Raw genomic sequence first — 23,552 nt, forward strand, 5'->3', positions numbered from 1 at the left:
GGAGTCAAGACTCTGGGTCTTGGCTCAACACTGCAAAGTTCCCGTGTCTGGACAGGCTCAGGGGCTGCCCCCAGGGAGCGCGGGGTTCGGCGCGGGGCTGAGCGAGCAACAGAAAAACGGACACGGGGAAAAATGGCCCCAGGGCTTCAGTTGCAGCAGCAGCAGTGGCAGCAGCAGCAGCAGCGGCATAAGCCAAATAGGAGATTTTGTCTACCCCATCCTGCTTCTTCCCTCCCTCTCCCTCAGTCCCGCACACTCTCCCGCAGCCCCGCACCCTCTCCCGGTCTCCCTTTCCCGGTGTCCCCCTCCTCTCCCAGTCTCCCTCTCCCCTGCCGGGCCGGGCCATGCCCCCAGCCCGCCCCCGGCCCCGGACGGGGCTGCCCCGTCCCCGCCCCCGGGCGTCCCGCCGCGGTCTCCCCTCCGCCCGGCTCTGGCCGTACTGGCGGTGGCGATGCTGGGCGGGCATCAGTGCCTGGAGCCAAGGGGGCATCGCTGCCCTTTGGCTGCACCTGAGCCATGCTCGGCCCCGGCCCCGGCCCCGGCCCCGGCTCCTCCCGGGCCCCGCAGAGGACACACGCGGCGCAGCCGCTCCCGCCGCCTCCGCTGCGGCTTCCCCGGCCCGAGCTCCGCCGCTCGGCAGCGCGGCCGCCGGCCCCGAGCCGCCGCTGTCGCGTCCCAAGGAGCGAACGCCTGGGGATGCCCGGCCCGGGGCGGTTGAGGGGCGCTCGGGGGCCGTTCCTGGCCCCGGGCCGAGCGCTGACAGCCGCGTCTCGCCGGCAGGGAAGGCGCAGCACGGCCTCAAGGAGCAGTACCGAGTGGGGTCGCTCCTGGGGCGCGGCGGCTTCGGCAGCGTCTTCGCGGCGACGCGGCTCTCGGACGGCGCCCCGGTGAGCGGCGGGGCCGGCAGCGGGCACAGGAGATGGAGGATGGGGCTGGGCAGGGCAGGTGCTGAGCTCATCCCGCTGCTCCCCTTGGTTTGCAGGTGGCCATCAAAAGGGTGCCACGGAACCGCATCCGGCACTGGGACCAGCTGGTGAGTGAGCGGGGCCAGCGGGAGAAGCCGGGGCGTGCTGGGCGGGGATGAGCCGAGCCCCGGCAGGGTGGAAGACCCAAGGATGCCTGGAGGGAGAGCGGGCATGGGGCCAGCGCAGGGTGCAGAGCATCCCGGGCTGGGTGAGGGCTTCCTCAGCCCTGGCACGGCATCAGCCCCACTGACGGCATCGTGCTCCTCCCGCAGCCCAACGGCACCAGCGCACCACTGGAGATTGTGCTGCTGCACAAGGTCTCCACTGGCTTCCCTGGTGTCGCCCAGCTGCTGGAGTGGCTTGAGCTCCCCAACGACATCATCATGGTGCTGGAGCGCCCAGAACGATGTCAGGACCTCCGGCATTTCATTCGGGCACGGGGGTTCCTGTCCGAGGAGGTGGCGCGGGAGCTGTTCCGCCAGGTGCTGGAGGCCGTGCAGCACTGCACCAGCTGCGGGGTCCTGCACAGGGACATCAAACCAGAGAACATCCTGGTTGACCTGGCCACCAGGCAGGCCAAATTGATCGACTTCGGCTGTGGCACCTACCTGCAAGACACAGCCTACATTCACTTTGCAGGTGAGCCCACAAAGGGGTGTGCTTCCAGCTCTGGACATCTCTTGGCCCAACATCTCATGCCCCAACCTGAGTGTGGCAGCAGGGATTCTCCCTTTTGCTGCCAGTCATGGCATTGAGTCTTCAGCCAAGTTGCTTTTGAGCAGGGGCAGGTGGGGGTCAGCTTTCAGCCGTGCTGGCAGCCTTTTCCAGCCACTCTGGCCAGGACTGGGGCTGGGACTGGGGCAGCCAGCCTGACAGAAACACCCGTGTGTGGGGGTGGCAGAGAGGGGTGGAGCCAGAACCTGTGCAGCAGCCAGTTTGGTGTGCAGGTGAGAAAGGGCTTGGACTCCTCCACTCGCCTGGTCTGCCTTGGCTTCAGAATGTTTTTAGGGCAATGCAGGCAGGGAGGATGAAGGCATGGTTTTTCCCCAGCACTGAATGGGATTTTCCTTGTCATGGTTGGGCATTGCCAGAACTTACACTGCCCTCTTCCAACACCAGTGGCTTCTTTTCCAACCCCAAGGTTGTCCACAAGTCCCAGGTGCTGGCGAGAGGGCAGCAGGTCACACCACGTGCCACTGGGGCAGCCTCCGCATGCCCAGGGATGCTGGGGCCAGGCTCTGGGAGCAGCAGCATCCCCCTGATGAGCTCCATCTGTATTCCATAGGAACACCGTCATACAGTCCCCCAGAATGGACCCACTTTGGCTGGTACTACGGCAAGCCAGCTACCATCTGGTCCCTGGGCATCCTGCTGCACCAGATGGTCTGCGGGGAGCACCCTTTCAGGAGGGGCCAGACTATCAGCTGGGACCATCAGCTCTCACTGCCAGAACGGCTCTCTCAAGGTGGATCCTCATCTCTGGGCACAGGGGCAATACCAGTGCTGGGAGACAGCAGCGGGCTGATGAGCATCCTGCTCTGGCAGCTGCTGAGGAGGTGGCACATGTCCTGCTCTCCTGCTCTCCTCCAAAACAGGGAATTGATGGGAAAGTTTAGGCCCAGCTCTGAGCACATCCAGCATGGCCTGGGCATGGGAATAGTGGGGCAAAGCAGACAGGAGCCTTCTCCAACTGACTGGCAGTTTCTGGTTTCTCTCCCCAGAGTGCCAAGATCTGATCAGGAGGTGTTTAACCATGCTAGACATGGACAGGCCTTCATTAGAAGACCTGTTGTGTGATCCTTGGATGCAGGATATTCATCTGCCATAGAAGATGGGAGAGAGCCACAGGCACCCTTTGATGCAGGGCCCTGGTAAGTTACAGCTGCACACATGCCTTGGCAATCAGAAGCAAAGAAACCCAGACTTTTTTCTGCTGCCTGTGTCACTGCACAGGGATCATCAGATGGGAACACACAGCCCTTGTGCTGGAGCTGAGCGTGTCTGCCCAGCACTGGTGGCTGCCATCCCAGCTGGTTTGGCTTGTCCTGGTCCACTGACAGCTGGGGCCCTGGGCAGAACACTGACAGCCTGGTCTCACCCCCAGGGCAAGGAGAAGGAGCCCCTGGAGGAGCTGTACCAGGTGGGGCTGCTGCTGCTGGAGACAGCGAGGATGACATCAAGGATGACAACCTCTTCCTCGACCTGGCCAGCACAAAGCTGAAGTTGATGGACTTTTATTCTGGAACCTTCTTCGAAGCCAGGCTCCACAGTGAATTTGCAGATGAGTCCACATGCAGGGGGATGCTCCCAGATTTGGGCATTGCACAGCCTGGCCACGGAACCAAAGGTTCCCCCTTTGCTGGGGCTGATGCAACTGATTTTTCAGTGGGCTGCCAGGCTGATTTTTGTCAGGGCTGGGGCCATGGGCTGGGGTGGTTACGAAATGGGAGTTGGCTCCTGGCCCTGCCAACAGCCCCCACCACCCACCGTGCCCTGGGCTGGGGCTGGGGCAGCCAGCCCGACACAAACAAACCCCCATGGCAGGAGCAGAGGTGGGACTCCAGCACCTGTGCCCCGGTGCTTTGCTTTGCAGTCAGGGAAGGGCTTGGGCTGCTCCACTGCCCATGTTTGCTTTGGGATCACCATCACTTTTGGGGGGCAGTGCAGGGGGGAAGGGAGAAAGCATGGGCTTCCCTCACCGGTGGGTGGGTTGTTCCCTAGCATGCAGGGGTTGGGCCTTCCTCAAGCTGTGACTGACATAAGATCTTTTATTTTTTCCCTTGTTTTTCCTTTTTGCCTGTAATCTATTTTCCTTAATTTGTTGTCTGTTTTTCTAAAGGAAGCCTTCCAGGCAGTGTCCAGTGTGGATGGGGAAGTGCTTGGGACCAGCTGTGGCGTGGATGGGCTGTGCCCTTGGAGAAGGCTGAGGACATCCTTTGGGAGCAGCTTTTCTTCCAGCGGCGGATGGCGTGAGGTGGGTCCCCATCTTCTTGGCATGGGTGGGATAAGAGCTTTTGGGAGATGGCAGCGAGCTCAGGAGCATCCTGCCCTGGGCAGCTGCTGAGGAGGTGGATGTGCCATGGCTGGCTGCAGGCTGGGCACATGTGCTGCCCTCCTGCTCTGGTGCCAAAGGCAGCAATGATGGGCAGCTTTGGGCACCGCTCTGAGCACGGCCGGCATGGCCTGGGCACCGCGGGCAGCTGGGACAAGAGCACAGGAGCCTTCAGCTGATGGGCAGTTTCTGCTTTCTCTCCTTGCAGCTGGGCTCTGCAGATGCTGAGGCTGCTCTGGGCTCTGCCAGGGCTCTGCTGGAGCTCAGCACCGGGCCGGAATCAGCCAAAGAAAAAACGGTGTGACCTGCAGCAGAGACTTGCTTGAGCATTTTGGCAGTGCTACTCAAGTTTGGAGAATGTACATCTCCAAAGGAAAACATGACATCTCCCCTAAATTAAACCTTTTCAATACCTTGTGAAACGAAATCAATCTAGGATGACCCTAAATGACATTTTTCAGCATGCTCAAGCTGTAGCTCAGCCCTTTACTGAATAGTTCTCTCCCCCAGCTGCCTTTTACTTCACAACTGCTCCCTCCTTTCCCCCAGTGAGTTCCCAGCCCATCGCAGTCTCCATCACACTGTTGCCTTCCTTGATGCCCCTCACCATGAGGGAGATCGAGTCCCAAGCTTAGGGACTCATCCTATCCCTGGTGGAAGAACAGCAATGTCTCAGAGGTACAGTGGCATTTTAGTGTCATTCAGAGCTGCTCTCCAGCCATCAGCCCTCCTCACTGCTGAGTTCCCTCTTCCCTTTTCCTCATCCTTCCAGAAGGATGAGCTCTGTGAATCCCCCTGAGCCTCCCCACTCTTCCCAGCTCACCCACCCAGCTCAGTTAGACTAAAGCTGAAGCTTCTTTGTCTCCTCTGGCACACACCAGTGCAGTCCCCTCTGTGCAGAGCCCCAGCCCCAGAGCACAGCACACAGCAGTGCAGTCCAGGCTGGACCAGCTGCCCTGCGCCCCTGGCTTGGCTGTTTGTGGCACCTAAATGCTCCCTGTTTCCAGCTCTGCCTGCAGGATGGCCCCAGGGCAGAGCCCAGCCGGGCTCCCACTGCATCCCCTGGAGCTTGGGGCAGACAGTGGTGCCAGAGCTGAGCTTCATGGGGAGCACCCAGAGCTGTGGCTTGCAGTCAGTGTTTGCAAGGGTTGTGTTCTCATGTCCTGCAGCTTGTGGGGAAAGGGTCTGTGTGTGCCAGGGGCTCTTGCATGTCTCTGTATCCATGGATAGAAGGGTCTGTGTGTGCCAGGGGCTCGTGGATGTCTCTGTATCCATGGATAGAAGGGTCTGTGTGTGCCAGGGGCTCTTGGATGTCTCTCTATCCATGGACAGAAGGGTTTGTCTGTGCCAGGGTTTCCATAATGTCTTTGTCCTCATGGGTATGGAATGAGCACTGAGAGTGAAAGTGTCAGTCACGTTGCTTGCACACTCCTTCCTTTCTATACAAGACACATTAGTGCACACCCCCACGTATAGATATATTAAAAAGATAAGAATGGATAGAGATTTCCCACAGAGCTCTAACTTTGGCATAACTCACTTGTAAGCTGGTGGCCAGGGGATTTTTTTCCCCAGCTCTGTGTGAATAGGTGTCCAAGAGCTGAAGGGAGCAGCATTCAGAAGCAGTTTCAGGATTTCTAGGCAGGAAATGGAGCTGACAACTGCCCGTGTAACTCGCCATATTCATCAGGATGAGCTGCTGGTTCTTTAGGAATATGGCACAATGGAGACACAAGCTTTGGGAAAATCCCAGCTCTCAGTGGATTTATGCTGTGGGGGGTGCAACAGAAACACTTTGTGTCTGCTCTGGGGGACACAAGGTCCAAGGAGCTGCTGTGGCAGAAGGTGACCTGGGCTGGTGGCAGGTTAAGTCCTGTTTCATGACATTCTGAGTGGCACAGGGCAAAGCCCCAAGCCCCCACCCCCATGATGAAGTCTTTGTGTTGCTGCACATCCTCGAGGAAAAACTGCTGTCACACAATCCACTGGAATTTTGAAATTTCATTTGCAATACTTTACATCCAAGTTGCAAACTGTAATATTTTTACAATCCAGACACTGTCATGCACAATCCATCTTTGAGTTGCTTATTGCTTCAACCGCAATTTAAAATAACTTAATATTGGGAAAACGTCACCAAAATCTTAAAAAAAAAAGATGCTGACATCAGTAAGATGGATCCATGCCATCAGAACTAAGTAAATAACTTAGTTCTTTTTCAAAAGATCTGTTACCTCTTAATCCAAAGTTCTATAAGATTTGTCACTACACATTTATATTTTGCTTTCCTCTTTCATATATATTTGGTTTTCTTTTTTCTTTTTCTTTTTAAGGAGACAACACGGCCTAAAAAAGGAATGTACAGCAAAATGAGATACATTTCTGATAAACAATCAAAATGTACGCTTCTCTTCTATTTACTTTTGTTTGGATACCCTGAAGAAAAAAATGTAGCAGAGACCAGCAGATGTGTAAAGTAGTTGCTTTGGACATAACTGGAGTTCACCACTGGTGACATCTTGTTCTAGTCAAGAGTTGCAGAATTCTTTTGCATATCTTGAGCCATGTGTTTGCAGGCACAGCACCTGCAGTGCTGTTGCACCACTGCACTTGAATAACTCTGTTATTCCCTCACAGAATTTGGGCTCTTCCCAAGAACAAGGTGCTACAGTCCTTTTCTGCTGGTTCCTATGTGGAGCAGCTCCCTTCCGGCTGGCTGAGCTGCTCAGGCCCTGCAGGGCTGAGGCTTTTCCCCACTGCTGGGCACAGACTGATGGAGCAGCACTGCTGAACATGGGGACACACAGAGGGAGCAGAAGCAGCTGCCTGTGTCCACCTGAAGCTCCAAGGGCCAAACTGTGAGCAGACAGGGCTGGAAGAGACCGGCAGGCTCCCTGTTTGCTGTGCTGCCCCACTTGTGCCCGGCCCAGCTCTGCGGGAGGCAGAGGGAGAACAAGGGGCAGCTCCCTGCCAGCCCCAGCCCAGGGACCCCTCCAGCCCCGGGGCTTGGGGCACTGTCAGCACCCGCTGCTCCAGCCACAGCTTCTGCTGGCCCTGACAGCAACAACCACATTGTGGCTGATCCCCAGGGAGCAGCAGCAGTGCCTGGATCTGATCCCTCACTCTGGGGCAGGGCTGCACAAATGACCCCCACAGAAGCAGCAGCAGCACATGGAGCTGACTTTCAGCACAGCCCCTGCCACTCTTCCCTCCCGTGTGCAGTCCTTGGCTGTGACAGCTTCCCCCAGCTGATGTGTGGATCTGGGTGATGGGAAAGTCTGAGGGGACCTGGTGCTGTCTCTTTCTTAATCACTGCAGGCAATCTTTGGTAGTGATGACTGGGTGCATTGCTGAGCTTCTCCTTTGGTGATTCTTTGCAGTTGTGCATTATAATAAATCACAGAATTCCTGAACTTTGTGTCTGTGTCTTTGGTGCTGACCCTGCTCACCAGCAGAACAGACACTGCGGCCCCACAGAACCAAAGGTGCTGTGTGACACTGCGGAGCCTGGTGTGACCAAGGGTCACTTGTGTCACTCTGTCACCAAGGACACCTCTCTGCCATTTCAGGAGCTCTTAGAACCGAGGGGCCATTGTGGCACTGCAGGACCTCATGAAACCAAGTGGACCATAGTGACGCTTTGTGGTCTCATGGAACCAGGATGAAATTGTTTCATTTTGTGGCCCCAAGAAATCAAGCAGCCATTTTGACTCTTCATGGCCTCCTGGAACCATGGAGACCATTCTGACACTGCAGGGACCTGTATAACCAAAGGTCCATTGTTTTCCTCTCGCTGGCACTGCAGAGTCCAGACTCTCCCTGCCCCTGTCCCAGCCCCACAGAGCAGCAGAGTCAGGTCTGGCCCTGCAGCAGGGACTGGAGGCCATGGGGCTCAGGGACAGGGACTCTCTCTGCTTCCTGGAGATTTTCCCCCTGCAGGTGTTTCCCTGTGCCTGATCTCTCCCTGCCAGCACTCACAGACCCCAAATCTGTGCACTCTCCCTGGCCCTACAGAACCCTGCCTGTTTGCAGGGCACTGGCTGGGGGCAGGTTCTGTTTGCAGCTTGGAGAAAGGACAGGTCAGACTCAGCCTGATGGGCCCTGATGCCGAGGCAACAAGATAATGCTTGAACTGTGCAAAAAGCTGCAGCTGTGCAGAAAGAAATAGTTATTTTGTAACAAGGAATGTGAATGAAGCTCATTTTAGAAATCACCAAATTTCGCAGAACAAGCTGTATTGGTTTGGCACGGCCTGGTTTTTGGCGTCAGGGCACCACCAAGATTGCTCCTGTGGGGAGCTGCTGGAAGCTTCCACCATGTCCGGCAGAGCCAGTGGCTGACGGCTCTGAAGGTGGACGTGCTGCTGCCAAAACTGGGCCGGTGAGAGAGGTTGGTAACGCCTCTGTGATGACATATTTAAGAAGTACATCAAACCAAAGTCACATGATTTTTGCTGTTAGTCAGAGAAGAGTAGGAAGTGAGAACATGTGAGGGAAACAACATGGAGACGCCAAGGTCAGTGGAGAAGGAGAGGCAGGAGGTGCTTCAGGCACCAGAGCCAGGATTCCTCTGCAGGCCGTGGTGAAGCGGCTGTGACCCTTCAGGCCATAGGGATCCATGGGGGATGCAGAGATCCACCCATAGCCTGTTGGGATCCACGAGGGATGCAGAGATCCACTCTCAGCCCATGGGGATCCATGGGGGATGCAGAGATCCACTCTCAGCCCATGGGGATCCATGGGGATGCAGAGATCCACTCTCAGCCCATGGGGATCCATGGGGATGCAGAGATCCACCCACAGCCCCTAGGGGAGGTGCCCATCCCAGAGCGGGTGGATGCCTGGATGAGGCTGTGATCCAGTGGGAGACCCGGTGGAGAGAGGGGGCCCTGCTTCCAGGCTGGAGCAGCCTGTCCTTGGAGGACTGCACCCCGTGGGAGGAGAGACCCATGCTGCAGCAGTTTGGGAGGACTGTGTGCCCGTGGGAGGGACTCACGTTGCAGGAGGTGCGGTAGGGCTGCTGCTAGTGAGAGTGGACCCATGGTGGGGCAGATCATGGAGAACTGTATCCAGTGGGAGGGACTCCATGGCCACATGGGGGAAGGGCTCCTCTCCAGAGCAGCAGAAGAAAATCTCTTGATGAAAGGAGAAAACTCCCATGCCCTGTCTCTCTGTGCTGTCATGGGACGTAGCGAGGGGCTTTGTGGAAAAAAGGTCTTTTAAGGGTTTCTTTTACCTCTCATTATTCTCCTCTGATTCTGTTAGTATTAAAATTCACTTTGCAACTTAAGTTGAGCCTTTTTTGCATTTGAAATATTTCTCCTGATTCTTATCTCACTTATGAAATGTTTGTTAATATTTTTCTCCTTCTCTGCCCAGCTGTGGCAGGAGAGGGTGAGAGAAAGACTCTCGTAGGTGCCTGGCATTGGGCCAGTGTCCAACCATGACACAAGCTAACTGCAAACAGCTGACCCCTGGCTATTTGAGCAGGCAATCTTATAGAGCATGGGCAGGAAGCAGGGGTAACAAGTTCAAGCCCCAGGAAGTTTTCTGAGCCTTCATCAAAACAACCAACAGGAAGGTGACGAGCACTTCGGGCAGAGACCACGCATGTACTACAAGGGCTTACATAATCATGTGATTACAGAATGTGCGACGATATGAAGGTTAGGAAAATATAATGAGAACATAAACAAAAAAGAGTTTAAAAGCTAGTACTATGTGAAGAACAGACAAGTGAGTTTGTGGTGGAGCTATCCCACTCCCTCATGATGTCGAATAAACAAATACCTGCTCTAAAACCTTATACTATGGGTTACTGATTTCTTGCCTAGTTTTCCTGTTTTTTTGCCCACCTCATTGCCTGCAAATTTGGATGTACCAGCAGGAATTCCCAGTTGCTGGGAGAGGCTCTTTAGTCCCTGGCTATGAAAGCTTCCTCCTGCTGATGTGTGGAACCAAGGAGATCATTCTGACAATGCAGGGACCCTTATAACCAAGGGTCCATTATTTTCCTCTCCCTGCCCCAGCCCTGCAGAGCAGCCCAGGCCTGTCTGGCCCTGCAGCAGGAACTGGAGGCACTGGAGGTCAGGGACAGCCACTCTGAGTCTGGAATGCTCAGGACATGCTCAGCTCAGGCAGCTCGTGCAGCCCCAGGGCCAGCCCCACTGCCCAGCACAGCAGCACAGAGTTGGCCCCGGGGCTCCTCAGGCAGCTCCTGCTGCCCCAGGGACAGGGCAGCCTCTTGCCAGGGCTCCTCTGCACACCCACGGGCTCCTGCTCTGCTCCTGGCACATGCCAGCTGCCCACAGAGCCTTTCCCAGGGGAACACGTCTGTGCTGGCCTGAGCAGCCATTGCTGCAGCCCCTGCCCTGCTGCCCACAGCCCCGAGCTGGGGCTGCTGCTCTGCAGAGCACGGGGGCTGTGCTGCCCGGGGCCCTGGGCTGCCTCTGCTGGGCTCTGCTGCTCAGGCTGGGAGACAGAGGCAGCTGATGCTGCTCCCTGCACTGACCCCCTCCCACACAGGCTCTGCTGGGGCCATGGAGGCTGCTCAGAGGTGCCTGCCTTGTTCCAGGGCTGCCCCATGGCCTTGGGGCTGCCCTGCATCCTCCTGGGGAAGTTCCCTGAGGGTCAGAGCAGTCCGTGCCCAGACTCCTTTCCCTGTGCCTGCTGTGTCCCCTGGGGCTGCAGAGCTCTCCTGGCTCACAGCACACATTCAGTCCTTGATCTCGGGCTGAGCCCACCCTGGCCAGGCCTGTGCCCAGGGAGCTCCACTCCCTGCTGATCCCTGGCACACACTGTCCCTGCAGGTGCCCTGTGTTCTCCTGGCAGCTCCCAAGGCCCTCCAGACAAACCTTCCCCTGCCATCAGCCCTGGCACAAGCTGCAGAGCCCCAGCCAGGTTCAGCACAGACCATTCCCCATCTGATGGGCCCTGGCCACCAACAAGCAGAACCTGACCCAGCCCTGAGTCCCCTGAAGGCCACACTGGGACCCTGATCTCATCCCACTGAAGCCCTGGGAGAAGCAAGGAACACAAGGAGCCTCTTCAGAGTCTGTTCCTTGGGCCTGTTCCTGAGAGTGACTCTGCAGGGAGAGCAAAGCCTTCCTGCCCTGCCCTCAGGAGATCCCTTTGCTGCTGGAGCTGCTGTGCTGGAGCCCAGCTGTGTCCCAGCAGTGCCCATGGCCTGTCCCTGCCTGTGGGCACAGCACGGACACGCAGCAGGACAGTGACCAAGCTGCCAGAGCACTGGGGCCTGACAGCCACAGCAGGGCTGGGAAGGAGAGGCTGGAGTTGGGAAGAGCAGATGTGGGAAGAGCCAGGGCCATTGTCCCTGGCTGTGCTGCTGTGCTGGGAGTCTCTTCCCTCCACCTCTGCTCACAGGCACCGCCCCTGCAGAGACAGAGAAGGGCAGAGGAAGCATCTTGGACACACAGGGCAGAGCAGGACACTTTATTTTACATAAATGCACAGTGATGATGGCTCCTTACTGTCTCTGCTTAATACAAGCACGGGAGATGCTGATGTAGCAACACTGTGACTAATGGGATTGTTTTTGGAAAATATATGTTAAAAAAAAAAAAAGAGGAAAATTAAAATACAACCAATAGAATAACAAAAAAGACACATGGCACAAAACAGTCTGGGCCTGGAATGAGTTCCATTCTGAATGCTATGCAGAAACAAAGAGGCACTTGATTGTTTCTGAAAAGCACAGAGTGGTCATATTCCTCAGGGCATCCTCACGCTCCTGGTTCCTCAGGCTCTAGATGAGGGGGTTCAGTGTTGGAGGCACCAGCAAGTACAGAAGTGACAGTGTCAGATCCAGGGATGGGCACCAGGGTGGCACAGGTGACCTTTAGGCTTTGCAGGGCCCAGGCACAAGGGCTGTGCCCGAGTCAGGGCTGAGCTCACACTCTGTGGGCTGGGGCAGAGCCCAGGCAGAAATCAGCCCCTGCCCCAGCAGCTCTGCAGTGGTGGCCACCAGGCTGGGTTGCCAAGGGAGGCTTCTGGCCATGGCCTGCAGGGAGCTGCTGCTGCCCAGGTGCCTTTGGTGTCCCAGGCTCTCCTGGCACAGCTCCCAGCACTCTGCACTTGTGCCCGAGGCCTTCACTGTGTTGGGGCTGGCCTGGGGCTTTTCCTGCAGCGGGACCTGGCCTGGCCATGGCACAGGAAAGGCAGTTCCTGCTGGAGCAGGAGGCTCTGCCTGGAATGGGCTCAGACAACTCCAACAAGGCTCTGTTTGCAGAGCCCCCAGTGGGGAATGAAGAAGGGGGGGGGTCATGCTGCTTTTGGGGTGAATAATGCTGAAAGCAGCCTGACTCCTCCATCCCCAAGTTCAACATCCTGAGAGGCAGCTGAAGCTGTGGCAGAGCTGGAAAAAAGCCCAGAGAAAGGAACAACCAAGTGACACCACTGAGAGTTTCTGCAGAGCTGCTGAGCTGGCACAGCCTGGGCACATCTCACTGACAGGGCAGCACTTCTGACTAGAAAAAACCCATCCCAAATTTTACCTGCAGCATCTCCTGACATTTCCCTTCTTGGTGGGGTGTTTAGATTCCTCCCTGGAATGGGGACACCCCTCAAGAGCACTGCCTGAGGCTGAACTAAAGAGATTTGCCCACGGCCATTGGTCTGGGGGAGTGACACCCATCTCTACTTAATAACTGGTTTTACTTTAATACAATTGCTTCAAAATGGCTTCCTAGAGCACTATATTAAAATAGATGTTACAGCTCCTATACTGTGGAGTAAATAAACAAAACCTTTTTGTTTAATCATGATCATAATCAGTGTCTCGGTTTTGAAAAGACAGGTGTCTGCTATGGAGAGGCGGACCTCTCTAGGAAATGAGGAATTTGAATCCTTCCCTCCGTGTTATTATAATTTGGAAGATTAAAAATAAAACTTTTCAGTCAGAGCTATGGGGAAAAGGAATAACAGTCCTTTACTAGTAAATATAACAGGACAGACAAAAAAACAACAGCAATTATAACAATAGAACCAAGAACCCCGAGGGCAAACGGTGGAAGCTCCGGCGCTGATGGCTGGAAGCCGGGCGCAGTGGGCTGTCCTCCGCAGGCAGGGGGTGTCCTCCACAGGCAGAGGTGGCTGCCGGAGAAGCTGCAGCAGCGGGACCCGGTCTCACCCAAAATCCAGCAGGACAGCGAAGAAACTCCGAATTCCTGGATACTCCAACAGATGGTAGAATTTCCAGGACCAGACTCCTTCGTTAACCGTGGACCCCAGCAGCCAGCCGTGGCCCGATCGGTGCTCCCCCCCGGAAAAAGAAAAGCCACGAGATCCCCCCACCCTCCGCTCTCTCCGGGAGCTTTTTTTTTTTCCCCTCCCACAAAACTAAGTTATCAGTTCTTTTGTCCACGTTAAGCACTCAGCACTTAGTCTCCTAGCAACTTGGGAGGGGGAAAAAATTCTACAGGAGACTTAAACCCCAACAATCAGTCATATCTATATGTGCACAAATACTTCTGGTTTGCCATCCCTAATGTTGTGGGACAAAGTTGTACTAATGTTCAATTCCACCTGTCTAATCCTTTACACAGAAATCCTTGACAAAGTCTGGGGCTGGGATTGGATCCAGTAAGTCCCAGGATCCTCTCACAGAAAGAGTTTGTAAAGCCTGGTTTGGGGGAGCTTGGGGGTATGATTGGGGTGTTGGGGGTCCTTTCTGCACCTTGTGGCCCAACAGGAATTTGTTTAATAAATTTTGCCTGAAGCTGCCACTGTGCCCATGACAGGAACCCCTCTGAGTGTTGTGACGTTCCGGCCCTTTGGCAGCCTGGAGACTCCTGGGATGTCCCCATGGAGCCCTGTGAGTGTCTGTCACCTCGCTGCTCTTTAGGAGCACAGGGATGTCACCACTGGACTCCTGCCACTGCCTGGGACAAATTGGCTCCTTGGCAGCGTAGAGACACCTCTGTTGTCACTGTGCAGCCCTGTGACTGTCTGTAACCTCATGACCCTTAGGAAGATTAAGGACCCCTGGGATGTCACCATGGAGCCCCTGTGACTGAGTGTGACCAAACAGATCCTCAGGAGCCCAGAGACCCCTCAGATGGCACCATGGAGCCCCTGTGTCTGCATGTGAGCTCACGGCTCTTTAGTAGCTGGAAACCCCTGGAATGTATTCAATTTAAATAGATTGCTCTGCTGAGCAATCTATTACAATCTATTTAGAATAGATTCCTTTGCTCTGCTGAGGATGGATACTCAGCAGCTTGGAGGTTCCCTGATGAATTTTAGCTCTCCAGAGACTTGTTCCGTGTTCAGCTCTTCAGTTCAGGAATTCAGTGCCAAAGGCTCATTAATATTTCAAAACACCCTAAAAAAGACAAGCCTCTGGGAATAATTTAATTTCAACTCTTCAATTCTTATGTGGTTACTTAGACAGATTATAGAAGTGTGTTCAAAGAGAATACACTATGTCTTTGAAAAATGCAGGGAGATTTTTTTCTCCTGTTTCATTTTGTTTTCCTGTTTATAGATTGGTATCACAAATCTCCAGTTGATATTGATCCCGAGCACGTCCTCTTGCAGTCTGAATAGATATGAAAATCAAAACCCTTCATCGCTGACAATCAATCAGACTTGGTCCCTAGCCCCATCCCACCATTTCCCTCATCCAGCCCCAGGGACTCAGAGCAGCCTTGTGCCAATCTGAGCTTCCTCTGCTCCAGGCTGCAGCTGCAGCTTTCAGCTCCTTGGCACCAACTCCCACCTGCTTTCCTTGCAGAAGGAGCTGCCTGAGACACAGAGGGATGTTCATTTATTGTCAGCCAACAAAACCAAGGGAAGGAACAGCCCCATGAAAAACAGAAGTCCAGACTGTGATACAAATAGAGGGGAAGATCAGGATTTCTTCTCCTGCCATTGTACAATTCCTGGTCTCTCCTGGTGGGAAAACTTTAACGTTTCTTAAAAGTGCTCAAATGACCCAGCTAATGAAGGCGTGCTTGTGCACCTCACAAGCTGCAGGTCCTGTACAGCCCTGCAGGGCTCCTGTCCCATCTGCTCTGCTCCAGTGTAAAACAGGGCCCAGCACTGTCCCAGGATCATTAGAGAGCCGAATTGGAAAGGAGCTCAGCAAGTCAGCAGCCCAAGCTGTCAGAAACGGGGTCAGACCAAGTGGTTCAAGTCTTGATTTGGTCTGGATTGGAAAATCCCAAAGGACAGGGAGATGGCAGCATCTCAGCACCTGTCTGAGCCCATGGGAACAAAGGTTTCCTCCTGTCCTGGCTGAAGCTCCCCTCCTTCCCCTTCCACCCATTGTCTTTTGTCTCCCACCAGGCCCCTGGTGAAGAGCCTGGCTCTGTGTTCTCCATCACCTCCTCGGTGGCACTGCCAGGCTGGCATGAGGAGCCCCTCAGCCTTCCCTGCTCTGGGCTGGACAAGCCCAGCTCCCTCAGCCTCTGCTCACAGCCAAAGGGCTCCAGCCCCACCTTGGGGCCCTTCCCTAACCCTGCTGCAGCTGCCAGACATCTTTCCTGCCCTGGGGAACCCAAGCCAGGACACAGTGACATGGATAATGCACATCCTTGATGTCCTGGTCACACAGCCCAGCCCCTTGTCCCCGTGTCAGGCTCTGGGGTTGATTTGTGGAACATCCTTGGTGGAGGCTGTGGCTCCAGGTGCACCAGGGGGATACCAGTGGACAGGGGACCCTGCTAGACATGAACAGCATTGGACTTCATGGGGGAAACTGTAAGGGGGGTCTGGGATGGAGTGACCAACCCAGTGATGTCACACAGCCACCCGGTACTGTCACAGCCAACTCTGTGATGCCATAATCTGCTTTGTGATGTCACAGAGATTACCAATGATGTCATAGCTGCTCAACAACCTCCCCTAACCCACTCTGTGATGTCGTAGCCCACTCTGACCTCATGCTACCAGATGATAAGTGATCTACACCTGATGAGCTAACACAATGCTTATTCTCCAAAACCACTGGCCCATGGAAAGCACACAATGCCCATTGTGTAAGAAGGGGAACTGGAAATTCACCAGCCTCAGTGTCCTGCCAGCTCAGCCCGGCTGACTGGAACATTGGGGTCTGTGACCACCAGGGACCACCAGAGAGACCCTCAGGACAGAAGAGTGTGTGCAAAAGGGGAGACTAAACATATTAATAATTTCAGGGAAATTATTATCATAGGTATATTTAGTCCAGGAACATCAATGAATATGAATGCAAAATACAGAATATAAACATAAACTTTCCTGTACTCAGCATGCACGGCTTTGGGAGGAGCTGTTCCCCCGTGCATCCAGCCAAATAAAGAATGCTGCTTCTAAATGCTACATTGGTGTTAAGGAGAATTTTATTTTACCTTTTTTTTTTTGTAACACTCCCACTGCCAAGGAAAGCTCTGTCTGCTGCTGTCCACAAACAGAGAAGGGCTGGTGGGAGGTGTGATGGACTGAGGCTGCCTGGGGTATTGTGACCATGAAATAATCAGCTTTCCAAAAATCTGGGAAAGAAGGCAAGGCATCAACAAAACATCTACACTGAAATTATGGAGGGAAGACTTTGGCCTCTCTAGGATGCAGATTTGGGGAGTACCGAATCAGGTACTGATTTTTTTAAGAGAAACAGCCCTTAAAAACAGCAGAGTGCAGGAAGGATGGACACACTTCAAGAAAGGAACCTGAAGGGGAGAGGAGCATCCTGTCCTGGTGTGCCAAAAGATGAACGAGTGAAGAAAATGATGGGCCTGGCAGCCCATGAAACTTTTGTGGGAAGTCAAGGGGGGAAAAAAAAGCTGCAACACCTCAGGTAGAAAGTCAGGCAATTCAGGAAATGTTTAAGGATGTTGATAGGCCATGTGGAAAAAAAATTAGAGAGATGAAAGATCAGTTAAAATTTAACCTGGCCAGTTTTCTGAAAAATTAAAATGTTTCCCCATATAATTTTATAGCAAAATGTGGGATAAGGAAAACATTTCGTCTTTATTGGATGCTGTGAGGAATACAGTAACTAGAGAAAAGGCTGAGCTGCTTAACACCTTGTCTGTCTCAGTTTTCAACAATCAGACAGGTTGTGCTTATGATACATGTTCTCCTGAGCTGGTAGATGGGCACAGGGAGCAGAACAGCCCCCCTGTCATCCAGGAGGAAGCAGCTGGTGACCTGCTGAGCCACTCAGATACTCACAGGTGTCTCTGGGACCAGATGGGATCCATCCTAGGGGGATGAGGCAGCTGGTGGATGAGCTCACCAAGCTGCTCTCCATCATTTCTCATCAGTCCTGGCTCAGCAGGGAGGTCCCAGAGGACTGGAGGTGCCAGTGTGAGCCCATCCCCAAGAAGGGCTGGAAGGAGGATCTGGGGAACTCCAGGCCTGTCAGCCTGACCTCGGTGCCCAGCAAGGTTCTGGAACAGATCACCTTGAGTGCCATCACACAGCACCCACAGGATGGCCGAGGGATCAGACCCAGCCAGCGTGGATTTCAATGTCTGCATTGATGGTCTGGATGAGGGGACTGAGTCCACCATCAGCAAATTTGCAGATGACACCAAGCTGGGTGTGAGTGTGGATCTGCTGGAGGGTAGGAGGGCTCTGCACAGGGACCTGGACAGGCTGGATCCAGGGCCCAAATCCAACAGTGGGAGGTTTAACAAGACCAAGGGCCAGGTCCTGCACTTTGGCCACAACAACCCCTGCAGTGCTACAGGCTGGGGACAGAGTGGCTGGAGAGCATCCAGGCAGAAAGGGACCTGGGGCACTGATGGACAGCAGGCTGGCCATGAGCCAGCAGTGTGCCCAGGTGGCCAAGAAGGCCAATGGCACCTGGCCTGGATCAGGAATGGTGTGGTCAGCAGGAGCAGAGCTGCTGTGCCACCCCTGACCTGCAGCCAGCTCTGCACACAGACATTGCTGCTGCAGCTCCAGAGAAGGGAACAAAAGGGGGATCTCTGGAGAAAACTCTGCTGGGAGATCCTTTAGTGTGTTTAAAGCCACTGAGAGCACAGCCCCTCACTGACATAGTATGGGGCCACAGAAAAAAAAAACAAAACTGATAACCAAAAAACAAGTGTTATAAAATTGACTTCTATTACAAGTTAAGTGTAGAAAATGGCAATCATTTTAATGTTTCTGAAATTGTCCTGAGATCAGTCTCCACACTGCAGCCTTGAGCTCCTGGTTCCTCAGGCTGTAGATGAGGGGGTTCAGGGCTGGAGGCACCACTGAGTACAGAACTGACAGTGCCATATCCAGGGATGGGGAAGAGATGGAGAGGGGCTTCAGGTAGGCAAAGTCTGCAGTGCTGAGGAACAGGGAGACCACAGCCAGGTGAGGGAGGCAGGTGGAAAAGGCTTTGTGCCATCCCTGCTCCGAGGGGATCCTCAGCACAACCCTGAAAATCTGTACATACGAGAAAACAATGAACACAAAACAGCCAAGTGCTAAAGAGGCATGAACAGCAAGAAGCCCAAGTTCCCTGAGTTTGGAGTGTGAACAGGAGAGCTTGAGGATCTGTGGCACTTCACAGAAGAACTGGCCCAGGGCATTGCCCTGGCACAGGGGCAGGGAAAATGTATTGGCTGTGAGCAGCAGAGCAGTGAGAAAGGCACTGGCCCAGGCAGCTGCTGCCATGTGGGCACAAGCTCTGCTGCCCAGGAGGGTCCCGTAGTGCAGGGGTTTGCAGATGGACATACAGCGGTCGTAGCACATGACAGTCAGGAGATAATACTCTGTTCCAATGAAAAACAGTAAGAAAAACACCTGTGCAACACATCCTGTGTAGGAGATGTTCCTGGTGTCCCAGAGGGAATTGTGCATGGCTTTGGGGACAGTGGTGCAGATGGAGCCCAGGTCGGTGAGGGCCAGGTTGAGCAGGAAGAAGAACATGGGCGTGTGCAGGAGGTGGCCGCAGGCTACGGCGCTGATGATGAGGCCGTTGGCCAGGAGGGCAGCCAGGGAGATGCCCAGGAAGAGGCAGAAGTGCAGGAGCTGCAGCTGCCGCGTGTCTGCCAATGGCAGCAGGAGGAAGTGGCTGATGGAGCTGCTGTTGGACATTTGCTTTGTCTGGCTGTTTCAAACTGTAGGAGGAAAGACAGTGAAGTTTGAGGGGAGAATTCTCATAGAAGTGTCAAAACCCTTTCTCACAGACCATGCCCTGCCAATAAACACCACCCCTTTGTCTATGTCTTGCAGAACTTCATCTTGAGTGCTGGAGAGTGCTGCAAGCCAATGTTCACTGATGAGCCAGACCTCAAGCAGCAGGACACCTGGGAGTCAGCCCTGACCCCCAGTCCGTGCAGGGGAACAGTGAGGGCAGGGACCAGTGTTGGTGTTTGAACTTGGACAAAGAATCTCCTCCTAAAGCACAGGAGCTGCCAGGGTGAAGGGATGGGGATTGCAGGAGGCAGAACGAGAGATTCTGCTGCACCTGGGGAGAACAGTGGGTACAGTGAGGCAGGAGGATTGTCTGAGCCTTAGTGCAGACTGAAGGAAGCTGGTCTGTCCCTCTCTCCCATTCCCAGCTGCCCTGGACTTGCACCTTTCTGAGCTGCACTCCTTTGTTATCCTGGAAAGCCAAGAGACACTGCTGAGAGCAGAGGGATCCCTGGCACACAAAGTGGCTCCTGCCTTTCCCAAAGTCAGGGAGAGTCGGCTCATTCCCAGCCTGCCCTGCCCAGAGCTCCCCAGGGCAGAGGGAGCTGGGACACCCCATTGCTGTGCTCAGCCTGCACAGGAGGAGCCCAAGGGCTGGGCCTGAGCCTGCAGCTGGAACTGCCATTCCCAGAGAGCCCGTCAGCAATGCCAGGAGCACCTGGGCAAGGCAAGGGGAGAGAGAGCTGGGCCCTGAGGAAAAGCCTTTCCCTGCCCAGCCCTGCCCAGCCCCTGCCAGGCAGCAGCAGTGCAGGACAGTGGCCCTCAGGCCCTGGTCAGCAGGGAATGGGCACATGGCAGGAGAGATGCCCTTCATCTCTGGGGCTGCTCTGCCGGCCCAGGAGGGGACTGAGGGCCCCGAGCCCCCGGGCTGAGGGCTGTGCTGGCTGCGAGGGGACACAAGAGCTGTGCTGCTCAGGGCAGTGTGTGCCCTGCAGGGCAGGGCCGGCAGGTGCCACATCTCCCCTGCAGCAGGGCTTCCCTCAGCACTGCCTCCCTCCCTCCCTGCCCACGCCTCTGCTGCTGGAGCTGTCCCAGCCCGAGCTGTTCCTGTGGCCCCGAGCTCCTTCCCTGCCAGTGCTGCCAGAGCCCAGCCCAGCCCCTGGGCCAGCTCTGCCCTGCAGCTGCTCGGGGCTGCAGGGATTAAAGAACAGCTCCCCCAGGCCTGGGCACCATGGAAAGGGGATGCTGGATGGATCTGGAGGTTCAGGAGGTGGAGGCACTTGCTGAGGTACCCAGGAATCCTCATAGTGATGGTTTAAGAGCCTCAGAGCCTCCTCTGCCCAGCACAGCTGAGTTTCCATTCCCATCAAGTTGAGCCAGGGAAAAATGGGAGCACAGATTCAGGAAAGCAGAGACGCAAGTAGGAAACTCCAGCCCTGAATGAGCTCATGAAAAGTCCCCTCAGAAATTACCTGGGCATGAGCTGGAGCTCTGAGCAGCTCTTGCCCACACAGCACCCTCTCCACAGCAGCAGCTCCTGCCCTGGCAGGAGTCACTCCTGGCACCCACAGCTCCTCTTCACCATCCATGAGGAGCTGCCAGGCAGGCTGAGAGCTGCCCCTGGCAGGTGGCAGATGCCCTGGCCTGGCCAAGAGCCCTCAGGGCTGCAGGAGCTGCTCTGCACAACAGCCCTGGGCACCCCTGGCTGCAGCCCCAGCTTCAGCCCCTGCAGCCGTCCCTGGCAGCAGGAGCCGTCCTGCCCTGTCCCTCTGACGGTGCCCAGGGCAGTCCCGCTCTGGAGCACATCCTCCCCCAAAGCAGAAAGGGCAGCAGAGCCATCCTTACAGTCATGTCAGTCCTGTCCTGGGTCAGCTTGAGGAGATCCCTGCAGCCAGAGACTTACTGTGTCAGGAGTGGTGAAGATTTCTCCAGGAAGAAGCTCAGGATTTTCAAAAGGTGTGAAGATTTGTCCATGAATAATCTCAGAATTATATTTCCAGTTGATTTAAGCCTCTATCTGCTTCACTCCTGTTAGGTACCTGCAGGCAGTGCCCTCAGCCCTGCTGGGCTGGAAGAGAAGCTGCTCCTCAGGAGAAATGTCTTTTTGAAGCTCTCCTTGATTGCCAGGAGCTGCCTCTTTGCCAGGAGCCCAGCCCAGCTCAGCAGCACAAACATAGCACCAGGACTTTAATAACGTCTCAGGGCTTTGGGGTTGTTTACATCAGTCTCAGTTCCTGAGAGTGTCTTCAAAAAACTTTTCAAGAACTCAAAATTAGAATGAAACACTGAAGTTTCTTCAAGTTTTAATGGGTCCCATTGTGGGGCATGAGTGAGAAAGTGTCCACATGTTCCCGTTAGAGCAGAACACTGCAGGCAGCGATGACAGGTGGGGACAAACAAGGCAAAGGTGTCTCTGATGCTCAGCAAACCTGCATGTGTTTCAGGAATGCAAAGGGCCAAGGCCTTGAACCCCAGCCCCTGCCAAGGCAGATCCTGTCCCTCCCTCAGTGCTCAGGGCTCTTCCCGGGACACTGGGATGTGGGGATGTGCAATGCCAAGGGCAGCACCATGGGGCGGCCCCTGCCAGGCTGCTGAGCAGGGACAAGGAGGCAATGAGGCCCCAGGCCTGCCAGGGTCACTTGTCTCCTGCTCACGGCTCAGGCCCAGGGCCAGCAGCCATGGCCCAAGTGCTGCAGGAGTTGGCTGTGTCAGGGCCTTTCAGCTGCTGCCCATCCCTGTGCCCTCTCCAGCCCAGGCTGTCCTACGGTGTCCATGCCCTGCGCCTCTGTCCCTGCAGGCTGTCGTCATCCCCCGGCTGCCCCACCTCGCTGGCCCCTTCCTTTGCTGACAGCTCTGCGTCCTGCCTGCCTCTGCCTGGGAACACAAAGCCTTGGGCTGCTCCTGACTCATTCTGGGGCATGTGTTTCATCACAGCACTGCCCTGGAAGAAGGGAAATTCTTTCCTGTTTGGTTCCAGTCTGGTCTGCCTCAGCTGCCTTTTGCATTAAGGTTTTTCCTTCTCTGGCTCTTCTCTACTATTTCAAAGGGATTCACCATCTCTGAAACCACCCTTCAATCCCTCCCAAGGCTCTTGTCCCCTGTCCTCAGTCTCCACTCCACTGAGCACAGAGCTCCTTTGTCCAGGTATAGTGGTCAGTGCTTGAGGCCACAGGTACCCAGACAAGAAGGATGGTTCTTTACTATAGGAAGTAGATCACAGAACTCTGATGTTTTGAAGGCAGATGAGAGGCACTCACCCGAGGCCGAGGCGAGACAGATCTGTCTGTCTTTGCAGCTTGTGTATGAAAACCCCTCTTGCATATTTGTGGAGTTTTGGAGGTGAAATTCCATGTTAGCTGTGGGCTCCTAGACCAGAATGACAGTTCTTTTCCACAGGAAGGAAAGGGCAGAGCCCCAGTGTTTCAAAGGCTGATTAGATGCAGCTTCAAGGAAGGCAAGTCCAGTCTGATATGTCTGTCTTGACAGCTTTTGTCTGGGATCCATCCTTTCATGGATGGAGTTTGGGAGGCCAAATCCTAGTTTTGTCCATGGGCGTCTGGAAAAGAAGGACAGTTCTTTTCCACAGGAAGGAAAGTACGGACCTACAGTGGTTCAAAGGCAGATGAGAGGTCACCCTCAGAAACCAAGGGAACTTAGATAGTCCTGGGAGCTTTTGACTCAGAGCTATATTTGGATATAAGGAATTCTGGAGGCAGATTCCCAATTTTGGCAGTGGACACCTGGACTTGAAAGATGTTTGGTTTTGGTTTTTTTTGGTGCTTTTTTTTGTTTGTTTGTTTTTTTTTTTTTTTTTTTTTTTTTTTTTTTTTTTTCCTTCATGGGAAGAGAAGCATGGCCCCGCAGTGCTTTGAAAACAAATTAGAAGCAGTCCCCAAGAGGCCAAGGCCAGGCAGAGATGTCTGTCCTGGCAGGTTTCATATGTGAACAATCCTTGGATATAATCAGATTTGGAGGCAGAATCCCAATTTTGGCCATGAGCACCTGGAGAAGGACAGTTCTTTCCCACAGGAAGGAAAGCATGGAACTCTAGGGTTTCAGGGACAGATAAGAGGCAGTTGTCAACATGTCAAGGTCAGCTGGACTGTTGCCATATTATGTCAGCTTTTGTGAGATGTTTATAGCTCTGACTGAATTTTCCCACACCTTTCTGATGTAAACATCTTGTTTTTCCACATTCCTTTCTGATGATAGCCAACTGATGGACTTCTAGCCTGGCTAGTGGGATGGAGAGGTGGTAGCCTTGTCCTCCAATCCCTGGTCATTCTTCAAAACCTATAAAAGTGAGGTCTTTGTAAACAATAAAGTCTTTTCTTCTTCAGCCTTCATCTTGTGGAGTCAAATCTGTGAGTATTTACTCGTGTCCACTAGCAACACTGGACCATTCAGGTGGGCTCCAGAGGCCAAGCCAACCAGACCTGTTCCATGTTCTTGGATCCT

At 54.4% G+C, this 23,552-nt stretch overlaps 2 protein-coding genes across 2 annotated transcripts; one reads left to right on the forward strand and one right to left on the reverse strand.

The window, feature by feature from the left end:
- The first annotated feature begins 344 nt into the window (after positions 1 to 344).
- Positions 345 to 2,793, forward strand: LOC120764625 (serine/threonine-protein kinase pim-1-like). Its single transcript, XM_040088627.1, has 5 exons — positions 345 to 887; positions 983 to 1,033; positions 1,238 to 1,604; positions 2,251 to 2,430; positions 2,687 to 2,793. The coding sequence occupies exons 1-5, from the start codon at positions 345 to 347 to the stop codon at positions 2,791 to 2,793; spliced, it is 1,248 nt and encodes a 415-aa protein (XP_039944561.1).
- A 15,401-nt stretch (positions 2,794 to 18,194) lies between these two features.
- LOC120764626 (olfactory receptor 14J1-like) lies at positions 18,195 to 18,710 on the reverse strand (the record flags this gene model as incomplete). The annotated part of the gene is made up of 1 exon (XM_040088628.1): positions 18,195 to 18,710. A coding segment is annotated over exon 1 (516 nt), but the record flags the coding sequence as incomplete, so codon positions are not given.
- Positions 18,711 to 23,552: the final 4,842 nt, after the last annotated feature.

The sequence above is a fragment of the Hirundo rustica genome, chromosome 33 (assembly GCF_015227805.2).
Source record: "Hirundo rustica isolate bHirRus1 chromosome 33, bHirRus1.pri.v3, whole genome shotgun sequence".
In the NCBI taxonomy this organism is placed as follows: domain Eukaryota; kingdom Metazoa; phylum Chordata; class Aves; order Passeriformes; family Hirundinidae; genus Hirundo; species Hirundo rustica.